The sequence below is a fragment of the Lagopus leucura genome, unplaced genomic scaffold (assembly GCF_019238085.1).
Source record: "Lagopus leucura isolate 7727_CA_CO unplaced genomic scaffold, USGS_WTPT01 Super-Scaffold_806, whole genome shotgun sequence".
NCBI lineage: Eukaryota > Metazoa > Chordata > Aves > Galliformes > Phasianidae > Lagopus > Lagopus leucura.
Window position 1 is genome coordinate 4,007,582 of NW_024962260.1, and position 11,254 is coordinate 4,018,835.

The 11,254-nt window shown below is 46.8% G+C and overlaps 1 protein-coding gene and 1 long non-coding RNA gene across 2 annotated transcripts; both read left to right on the forward strand.

Moving 5' to 3' along the window:
* The first annotated feature begins 56 nt into the window (after positions 1-56).
* On the forward strand, positions 57-6,991 carry VPS33A (VPS33A core subunit of CORVET and HOPS complexes). Its single transcript, XM_042866025.1, has 13 exons — positions 57-168; positions 242-307; positions 385-512; positions 730-919; positions 1,632-1,748; positions 2,408-2,582; positions 3,035-3,228; positions 4,236-4,362; positions 4,508-4,575; positions 5,059-5,196; positions 5,567-5,704; positions 5,840-6,008; positions 6,547-6,991. Exons 1-13 carry the CDS (start codon positions 67-69, stop codon positions 6,738-6,740), a joined length of 1,806 nt encoding a protein of 601 aa, XP_042721959.1. The 5' UTR covers positions 57-66; the 3' UTR covers positions 6,741-6,991.
* Positions 6,992-9,170: 2,179 nt separating this feature from the next.
* Positions 9,171-11,220, forward strand: LOC122176784. The gene is made up of 2 exons (XR_006177835.1): positions 9,171-9,612; positions 10,811-11,220. It is a non-coding gene; the product is annotated as an uncharacterized LOC122176784 (long non-coding RNA).
* The last annotated feature ends 34 nt before the right edge of the window (positions 11,221-11,254 follow it).

Sequence of the window (11,254 nt, forward strand, 5' to 3'; positions counted from 1 at the left end):
CGAGGCCCGGCACCGCCTCGGCTGTCACGTGATGCGTCAGCTGACCGCCGCCACCGGGCGGGAGCGATGGCGGCCCACCTGAGCTCGGGGCGCGTGAACCTGACGGCTCTGCGCGAGGCGGGGCGCAGGGAGCTGCGCGAGTTCCTCGATAAGTGCGCGGGCTCCAAGGTGCGGGGCGCGGCGGTGGGGAGGGGAGCCGAGCCGGCAGGGCGCGGTCCAGCGCCTCTCTGTCCCTCCGCAGGCCATCGTGTGGGACGAGTACCTGACCGGGCCGTTCGGGCTGATCGCGCAGTACTCGCTGCTCAAGGTGAGCGTCTTTCTTTAATCACGATTGGTTTCCGAAAGGGGGGCGGCGGCGGCGGCTGACGCTTCGTCTCCCGGCAGGAGCACGAGGTGGAGAAGATGTTCACCCTGAAGCCGGGCCGCCTGCCCCAGGCTGACGTCAGGAACGTCATCTTCTTCGTGAGGCCCAGGCTGGAGCTGATGGACATCATCACGGACAACGTGCGCAGGTACGGCCGCGGGATGCCCTTGCCCTGCCCCGCCCGCACCCAGAGCGGCGGCTGAGCGTCCAAAAGGCCGGGTAACAAACATTTCAAATACTCGGAAACAGTAGGTTTTGAACGCAGGTTTCTTAAGCTCGGTGCCCTCAGCCTGCGCTGTGCCGGCTGGCTGTGCCGCCGAGTGATGTTGTGACTGTTTGCTGTGCCCCTGCCGTGATTCTTCCAGGGAAGACAGAGGCCGTTCTCCCCAGAGGGACTTCCACATCCTCTTTGTGCCGCGCCGCAGCCTGCTGTGCGAGCAGTGGCTGAAGGAGCAGGGCGTGCTGGGGTCCTTCATCCACCGGGAGCAGTACAGCCTGGACCTGATACCCTTCGATGGGGACCTGCTGTCCATGGAGTCTGAGAGCGCCTTCAAGGTAAGAGCTCGGCTCAGCTTTAAGGCAGCTGCTTCGTGCTGGCTCCTGGAGTCAGGTTCAGAGGCCCTCAAACAGCAGAAGGCCCTGCAGAGCAAATGCATCTTAGTTCTGAGAGCTGAACTGAGCCTGAACTCATCCATTTGCTGTCTTACTAAACGCTGCAGGAACAGTCAAGCTGCATCCCATCCCTCAAGCTATTAACCACCAGTGCTATTTTCACAAATCAGGCATTCATTCACAAGGCTTAAAATGATCAGTCGTTACAAAGAACCAGCACAGTTCATGTCAACATGCAGTAGAAAAGCTGTGTGCGGTGCTGTGTGTGTTACAAATTATGTGTGTTTTCTAAGAAAACTGCACCCTAGGACAGAAACTTTCAAGAGATGTTCTTTGCTGTCTTGGCTTTAGCAAACATAGCCAGGAGGGCCTGCAGCTGCTTGTCAGTGCTGTGCTGAGCTACTGTGTTCTCAGATGGGCCTTGGTAGAGGCTCACTGCAGTTCTAGTCTGGCTCTCTTCCTTCTTTCTGTCAAACCAGGAGTAGCACATTTCACAGTGATTGGTATCAAGTGATTTACCTAACAGCACAGATAAGGTCTGTATTTGCCTATGGCCTTAGGTTTTTCCCTGGCCTGTGTCTCTTCTGATCCGTTTGCACGGAAGAAGCGGCTGTGTTGGGTGGACGCCTTCCATCAAATCCTCCTTGTTGTTTAGGAATGTTACCTGGAGAGTGACCAGACAAGCCTGTACCACGCGGCGAAGGGGCTGATGACTCTGCAGGCTCTCTATGGAACCATCCCCCAGATTTTTGGGAAGGGCGAATGTGCCCGGGTAAGGTAAACGCTGCTCAATCCATCTTGTCCTGTGGAACGAGAGTTTGGTTAAATGCTATCTGTGGAGTTTGTTTTTGAATCCAGACGTGTATTCTTGTAGTATTGGAATTTTGGGATCACAGCCACCAGGTTGTCATTATCTCTGGTCAAAAGGACAATTACTGCTGTGTTGTAAGGCTCCCTGTCAGAAGGGTTATCTGATTTTAGGGTCTGCTCTTCAGTATGCTTCTTTTGTGCTTTCAGTAGTTCCTCCTATGGAGTTTAACACTTAGCCACTCCGTTATCAAAAGGGCTGAATAAAGCTGGAAATGTACAGTCTACTGCTCATGCACTGTCTTCTCTCTGCCTTTCGCTGCCATGCTTTTTTTTTTCCTCCTTTCTGATTAGCCTGTAGTTTAATTGGTACCTTTTGTAATGAGGGAGCAGCTTGAGAGGAAGCCAGTGCTTTGGCCACAGCTGCTGTCTGCTAAGCAGCAGAGAGTAGCAGCAAAGGGCTCTGATTTTCTCGTCTTGTCCTGCTCCCACCTGACTGCCACTTTGTACCTCTTGTTCCCTTCCTTTATACAGGATTGTGCCCTTATATTTGCACGTACCTATACAGCCTAGAAGTCAAATCCATCTGCTGTGGCTTGACAGACCAATGTGTTTTCCTTTCAGCACGTGGCTAACATGATGATCAGAATGAAGCGTGAGTTCCCTGGAAGCCAGAACTCCATATTTCCAGTCTTTGATACCCTCTTGTTGCTGGACCGCAATGTTGATCTGCTGACACCGTTAGCCACGCAGCTGACATACGAAGGGCTGATTGATGAAATCTATGGAATTCAGAACAGTGAGTACTGCAGGTCAAGGAGCCTCTGGTCAACAGAAATTGTAGTGCATGCCTTCACCATCCAGCCTGGGTGGCTCCCTCAATGCACACTGAGGGAAACGGAAGTAGTTTGTGAAAGGTCGGTCAAGGTGTTCCCCTTCTCTTTGGGCAGTAGGCAGAATAACTCCAGAGGCATTTACAGGTTTTATGCTGGCCTGGTGACTGGCTGGAAGGCTGCCTGCAAGCCTCTTTGGTACTTAGTGCTTGGCTTTTGATAAATGTGCATCTCTGAGTCCCCATGTGAGTACCAAGAGGCTCTCTTTTAATTAACATGCACGTATGAAGTAGTTTTGACATTCATAATAGCTTTGCTGACAAGAACTCTTTTCAGCTCAGAATACAGGTTTCCCCGCGTGCATTGTTAACTTACACTGGTGAAGTCCTTATCAGAGTTATTTCTCTGCCTTTGATAGCATACGTGAAACTCCCTCCTGAGAAGTTTGCCCCGAAGAAGCAAGGCGAGGGTGGCAAAGATCTCCCCACAGAGCCTAAAAAACTCCAGCTGAATTCAGCTGAGGAGCTGTATGCTGAAATCCGAGACAAGAACTTCAATGCTGTGGGGTCAGTGCTGAGCAAGAAGGCCAAGATCATCTCAGCAGCCTTTGAGGTGAGGCCTGTATCCAACGATGCATCCCTCGGGCGTTCCTGACATCAGATACAGACACGGTCTGTGCTAAGCAGGGCTGTGACTGGCAGCTTGAGCTGCTGCCAGGACTAATCCCCAGCCAGAGAACACTGCTGTTTTGACTTTGCTTCTTCATTTCTGCCACATTTAAGAAGTAGTGATACCTTAACTGAAGTAGTGTGTGCTTAGCCTCATCTCCTAGAAGATGTCTGTTACTGCAGTAGTGCTGATGGTGCTAAAGATGGATTATTTGTACTGTTGCCTTTTAATTTACTTATTTATTTTAAAAAGAGGAAAGAAAATTGGCAGAGGTAATAGGTGATAATGAAACAGCACCATATTGGCAGAAGACTTCTTAGATTGCAGGCTTCTCATTATCACTCTCCTGCCTGCACTTGCCCGCTTACTTAAATTCTTCACGTGTCAATTTATTTGTATTCTAAATTGCAGCAAGAGGCATGTAGCCCACATGAAATACAGACCTGTGGGCTGCTCTGAGAGCTGAAGTCTGCATTGTGTTTCATCTGACCATTGCCCCAAATCTAGGACACTGTTGCAGCCAGGCACAATGAAAGGCAGGCTTCTCCTTGTGGGGAAAATGTCCCCCATCTCTGTCTGCATTTGCCTAGAGCTCCCTGTCTGCTGGCAGCTGGTAAAGAAAACTGTCTGCATAAAAAAAGGTAGTTGTTACTGGAAGGGAACCTGAGGAACAGATAGTCACAGCTGGTCTGAGAAAGGTGATTGGCAGCATGGTATAATAGAAAAAAACAGTCCCTGTTCCTGTTGTATTATGACTTGCCTCTTCTATCAAAGCACTGTTACAGGTAATGCTGCGATTTTAGTGTAAATGTGCAACTCTTCTGACAAAATGCTGTACATCTGTAACGGAGTCTGCTCTTGCACTGTGTTCCATTATAGACTGGCCCAGTTAGTGGGTGGCTGATTGATCTGAACAACACCTAACCTTAGTGATGGATTTATTTCTTTAGGAAAGACACCACGCAAAAACTGTTGGAGAGATTAAGCAGTTTGTGTCGCAGCTGCCACACATGCAGGCAGCAAGGAGTTCTCTGGCAAACCACACCTCCATTGCAGAACTCATCAAAGACATCACCAGTGAGTATTCATTCGCTGAATAGTCTGACTACCTGGAGTGTAGTAAGACGTAAGACACACTTCCTTGACAAAAATGGTGTTAATGTTAGATGTAGAAAATTAGCTGTCAGTTGCTATTGCATTGGTTTTTATTCTTTTCCCACAGCATCTGAAGATTTTTTTGATAATTTAACAGTAGAACAGGAGTTCATGTCTGGAATAGACACAGATAAGGTAAGCAGATGATGACAGCCAGTAACTCTTCAAAAAAACTATCTATGTATTTTTCTTTGTTCCTTTTTTTGTTGTTGTTTTTGAGAGAGAAAACACTTTATCTGGATAATGTCTGGCTCCATCCTTGTGTGTATCCTTGTGTGTTTGCAGCAGGCTATTCCAAGTGGTGCATATCACTGGTCCTACTCAGAGACACTCCTGCACTGTGTGCTCTGCCAGGCTTTGCTTCCTTCCCTCTGCCTGCAGCGCAGGTGCTCAGGTGGAGCTCTGTGTACAGGGCTCTGTGTGCTGGGAGGAAGGTGCTCAGTACAGTCAGTGCTGATCACTGTTAGACAGGTGGTTCTGAGCTGCCTGGAGAGCAGCTGCATTTCTTCTCTTGCCTTTCTGCAGACACTAGTCAAAACTAGAACTTCCTTTCCAGGTCTGCTTTTTGCTTTTAACAGGGCTTTGACTAACAGCTTATGTTTGGTTTTGTTTTAATAGGTTAACAATTATATTGAAGACTGCATTGCTCAAAAACATTCATTAATCAAGATCCTACGTCTCGTTTGCTTGCAATCTGTATGCAATAATGGACTGAAGCAGAAAGTTCTGGACCATTATAAAAGAGAGATTCTCCAGGTTGGGCTGTAACTTTTGCGTTGATAAATTTCTAAGAAAATCTACCCCAAAGCCTCCACTCTACAGCTTGTGCATTACAGACAGATGCATCTTGTAGAAGGGCAGTGTTATGACTTCAGGTGTGTACAGGCAGAGACTGAGGCTTGTTGGGCTGGCAGCTATGATGCAGGAGGTGCTTAAATCTGTTACACAGTATGTACAGAGAGGGTTGTATCATTAAGTGTTTTGCAGTCATGATTTAAATGCTCTCAGTGGGATACACACTAGAGAGACCTTAAACACCTTTTAGATTAAAAAACAGTAAAAGGGAAAATGTTGAACACTGCTCCTAGATTATTGGCACGGCATTAAAAACAACTTCATGTTGCAGACTTACGGCTATGAACATATACTGACCTTAAACAACTTAGAGAAGGCTGGGCTCCTGAAGCTGCAGACAAGTGGTAGGAATAACTACCCAACAATCCGGAAAACCCTGCGCTTATGGATGGATGATGTTAACGAGCAGGTAAACAGATGCTCCTGCAGTGACAGCTGTATCTAACACCACGGGACTGTGTGCAGAAGGAAAACTTGCACATGGGGCGGCTTTGCAGCATGAAGTAGCAGTCACGTGCTGCTCACTCTCTGCTCTCCCTTGCAGAACCCCAACGACATCTCCTATGTGTACAGTGGCTACGCACCGCTGAGCGTGCGCCTGGCACAGCTGCTGGCAAGGCCGGGGTGGCGGAGCATAGAGGAGGTGTTAAAAATGCTGCCAGGACCCCACTTTGAGGAGCGGCAGCAGCTACCGACCGGCCTTCAGAAGAAGCGTAAGTTGTGTTTTGTTTTCACACTTCTTAAAGGCATATGCATCTCTGTCAGTGTGAATGAGGCAAATGGAAAGCAAGGTCCAGGTATCTGTCTCCTCTTCCTGTCTCATTCTACTTTATCTGTTCGTTTTGGATAGCTTTTTGGCCTCTTTAAAGCTTCCACTCACGTACTCAGCCGGCTATTAACCGACAGCACCGTGCCTATTGAAAATACTATATGGTTGTACATTGTTTAACTTCTCATCAGTGTATAAAACCCTTCTATTGCAATAGAAATGTTTCAGACACTAAGTACAAAGAAGGTCAGCACCACTCTGTTAGTACTAAGCCTGGCCAGACAGAGGCACATTCTATAAAGAGACTGCAGAGCTGGCAGCGGAGTCTGCATCTGCTGTCTGCTACTGTGCCCAATAGGCTTCTCTTCTAAATCAGCTCCTAAATTTACTTTAGTTTGAGGACAGTCTGAGTTGGACTGACAGTTGATGGATAGGAGATTTAAAATAAAGGAAAGGCAACCTGTCTTTCTCTGTATGTGCAGGTCAGCACGGTGAGAACCGAGTCACGCTGGTGTTCTTCCTGGGAGGTGTGACATATGCAGAAATAGCTGCACTGAGATTTCTATCTCAAATGGAAGATGGAGGCACAGAGTACGTCATTGCCACCACAAAACTGATCAATGGAACAACCTGGATCAAATCCTTGATGGAAAAATTAGAGCCTGCCCCTTTCTAGAAACTGTGGCAAGAGAGAGTGAAACTGAGCAGCCCTGTGTGACACAGGTGCATCACCTGCTGGTGGGGCTCTTGACTAGGAAGGAATCATGCCCCCAGAAGAATGGCATGCTCCTGAGACCAGTCCATGATGCAGCTTCCCACCTCCCTCTCTGCACTTGTATTCCCACTGTTTGTTTGTGGAACTTGTAGTAGCCCAGTGGTGCTGAAAGACATTAACCGTGAAATAAACAATGGGAGAAAGAGATGTAACTGCTTGCAGTATGAATCAATGGTCAAGTGCTGGGGCAGAGGAATTTGCCCTGCTCAACCCACTTCCGTTTTTCTTTCAGTTTTGTTCTTCCTAACAGGCTCAGGAAGCAGGGCCTCATCTGTTCCTGATTTCATATCACTGGTCTCTGTGGCTTGCAGGTCACAGCTGAGTTTTCTCACATCCTTGAACACCGATTGTACAAGGGAAAGATAACTGCAGTAAAGAGGAAGCACTGACTTTTTTTGCTGCAAACCTTTAGGTACAGTTTGAGGACAAAAAAAGCAATGACACACAATTCACAAAGTAGCAAAATGAAACAGAAAGCATTAGGTAACAGGCTCCTTTGGCACCCAGCTGCTCAAGAACGTTCTCTACTATTCAGCTGCTGCATATCCTCAGTGCCCCTCGAGCAGCTGGTGATGTGAGGGACCCGTACTGCGCTATCTCTTAGGGCTAGCTACTTCTAGGCTACATTTAAGTCCACTATCTTGCACGCTGCTTGGCCAGGACATTCACTGGACTTCCTCTTGCACAGGCAGCAACAGCTAAATCTTGAACTACGCACATGCACATCAGCAGCACAGACTGGATGCAACCGACTGCAGCCAGGTTGCTAGGGAAATGCCAGTCTTTTACTTCAGCCATTTTGGGAGGGGCTCAGTGGGAGGTGGATTATTTGTGCCAGGTATAACCCCACCTGGCTGTAAAGCAACTCCTGAGTGTGAATTGCATCACTGTGCCACGTGTTTGAAGGTACACAGACACAGGCTCTTCTCACATGGGACGGAGACCAAAAATAGCTGTCAGTAAACCAGTAAGCAGCAGGCTTAAAACAGACACCTTTCTTGTTTTCCTGTGTTCAGTTTATAAACTGTGGTACTTGCTGTTGCAGAGCCCGAAATTACAACGGAATTTTCCTTGGTCTTGGGGGCTGGGGCTGCTGAGCCAACGTACACAAGCGGCAGCTTCTGGCTCCAGGAGTGTTCTTTGCTATGGCTGGTGGCTGGGAAGGCAGAGCAGGCCCTGCTGTCTGCCCTTCCCTTTGGTTGCTGACGCTGTACTCACGCTCTCCACAGCAAACACTGAGGACTCTGTTTCACACTGAATTTCATTATTACACAGTTATGGAAAAAAAAAAAAAAACAAACCCACATTAAATCACTCTCTTAGCAAACATTTCTGCTCTGTTATCCTGCATGATGTGTAATGTGTTGCAAAAAAAAAAAAAACACTCCATTTTTTCCTCATTTCAGTCAAAAATTAATCACACGGCAATGACTGGCACTGCTCAGGCTGCTTTGTGACCAAACACAAGTGAATAAAAGGATACAAAGCATAAATTCAACAGCTTGCTTACCTTTTCACTTGGACTTGTAAATGCATTAGCAACACTAGAAGCAAAACCTACTTACATTAAAAAAAAATACTTTGTGCCAAATACTCGGTAAACTTTAACTTACCAATGACACTATGCGTATTTTTTGCAGGCTGTTGCCTGCCCTACCAACAAGAAAGAGCCACGTGGCTACACAAACTAAACAAAGTCTCTTCCTACAACTAGTCAACAACAAGAAGCCATCCTGACGTTGATTGATTCTCTGGAGGAGCAATTACTACTTAACAGGCTTCCTGAGCAGCTTGATTATGTTCTGCTTCTGTCCAAGGCCTTGCTGACCATGCGGGTAATAATTTGATAACAAGAGAGCTTAATTAAATTAAGGGGCCATTTTCTACATCATAATATCTTTGTAGGTAAGAGATTTGATTTGCAGTACATACCCTTCCTTCTCTCTGCTGTCTGCATTTGTCTGGTTTACAAGCAAAAACAGAAAACATTACCCAACCTCCACTCAGAAAGACTTTCACATTTCATACAGCATTATCAAAAAGCAGCTTTGCTAAAAATAAATCTACATCTTGCCTCTCTCCCCCCCCCCCTTTGCCACAAGTGAGTTGTAGATCTTGCTCTCAAAGGCGGGAAGGGCTTTTTGTGTGTGTAAGGGTGAAGATAAGGCTGTGAGGCAGTGATCAACATATAGATCACACGGTTTTCAGCGCTCACTTTCTTTAGATAACAGGGTGCAGTTCAGTGTGCACAGTTTAACCTGCGTTGCTGACCTTGGGCAACCCCCAGCTACGTGCAAGCATCCTGCTCCTGCAGTGCCCCACAAGCACCGGGCCCTCAGAGAACAGGAGCCTTCCAGATATCCGAGCTGCAGCATAAAAAGCATTAGATGACATAATACTTCATTACAGGAAAAAAAAAAAAGAGGCATATAAACAAATGGAGGCTCTGACTGGTAACACTGGGAAAGCCTGGTGCTTCAACTCACAGAAAGCTGTCGACAAAAGCTCTCCGGGGAAGGGGGGCGATTCACAGAGCTCCGTGCTGCTGTGCCGCAAAGGCGCTCTGTCATACAATAATTGGTCCTGACCACACCTAGTGCATTAGTCCTCGTGGGCTGCAAGTACAACCTCATTACTCCTGGCTCCTGGATGAGCAGATCAGAAGGGGATCAAACTACAGCACAAGCCAGAAGCCAGGAATTCAAGGGACGGCGGCACAACAAAACCAGAGAGAAACAGGAACTTGTCGAAGCAGATCCCCTCATCTACCTGGGTAAGCAGTTTATGTCTTTGTCAGTATTTCTTTAGGCAATTAAAAGTCGTGTAAAGACTATAAATAGGAAACTTTGAACAACTAGGAAACCACAGCTGGTTTTAAAATGTAAGCACTCCTGTAATATGCATACACCTGAGATTGGAAGGAAACATCTGATTGGTCTTCAATAAGACCAAAAGAGTGACTTAATTTTAATCAAAACGTGGATTTTTCATCACAAGTACTTCTTAAAAATATGTACCAAATTGGCAGGACAGGAATTCAATTTGCTTTTGCTGGCTATAGACTGTTTAGAAGATGAGAATCTTTTTAGGTTAGCTTTATCTGAAATCTGGTTCTAAATTCCATTTATGTGCTTGACCAAGAGTGTGGATACCTTAGATCAGGCACGGCTCTGACCAAAATAACGTGACTCAGCGAGACAGGAGAATTTTTTAGTCAGGTTTTCACTGTATTAAATCTAAGGAGTGAGCAACTTTCATGAAATGTTCAGATTTTATATCAAAGTAACAAACAAGCAACTTCTAAATCACCATGTACTATAACTTTAAAGTACAGATAGAAGATGAATTCTGTAACGTCTCACCCTATGTCTCCCATTTGAAGGTTATTTTTAAGCTGAGATGGATAGAAATATTTGCCTGTGCGAAGTTGCATTTAAGCCCCAGTTTTCTTCTCTCTTAAACAAAAGGCTCTGTTTGTGCCAGTATCTCCATTAAGACGCAATTATATCATTAAATATTAATGGTGGCTTCCTTGAAGGCATTGACCACTTTGATCAGAACACACTGTTGGTAATACGTCATCAGTGAATGCTTGGCATGTGAAGCTTACTGGATGCACAGCCACTGACACGGGGGAAGGATACTGGGATCTAACTGAACTGGGGCCACTGCTCTGTGCCTGCACAACAGAGTACACCATACGCGCATCTGTATTGTAATTTGCTTAAAAACCAGTCCTGATTTAGAGACTTTGATCAGATCTCTAACTCCTTGTTAACACTGCACAGCTTGGTAACCCTGCAAAGACCTGAACAAGCTTGCACAAGTCTAATGTGACACTTCAGTAATGAACAACTTTTGTAAAAGGATGGGTGGCCTTTACCTCTCCTGAACACAACCACTTCTCCCTAAAGCTCCACCATCCTGCTGGGAAAGACGTCATTCTATCCTTCTGGTTTTCCTTTGTACAGAGTGGGGAGGAGCACGGCTGCAGCCATCCCCAGACACCCTACCTGCATCACGGTGCTGCAGGGAACGATGCCGGACTCCTTTGCCATCCACTTCCTCAAGGTGCTGCGGGAGCTGCTGGTGTTTGTGCTGTTCAGCTACACCGTGCTGGTGGGAGCGCTCCTGCTGGCTGGCTGGACGACGTATTTCTTGGTGCTCAAATGACAACTTGTTCCCTGCTCCTGCAGTCCTGGGCTGCCCAGAAGCACCTGGCTCCACCGCACAGCTCGTCCCACACATCTGCTCAGCGCACAGGATGGCAGCCCCTTCCTCCTGCACCAACTCTGCAAGCATTTTGTTCCGTTACCACCTCATCACAATCTTATTTTCTTATGTAAAAAAGAAAGATTAAAAGAAATACCATCTACATGAACGCACCATTCTGTGTTGCTCTTTCCAGTTCTGTT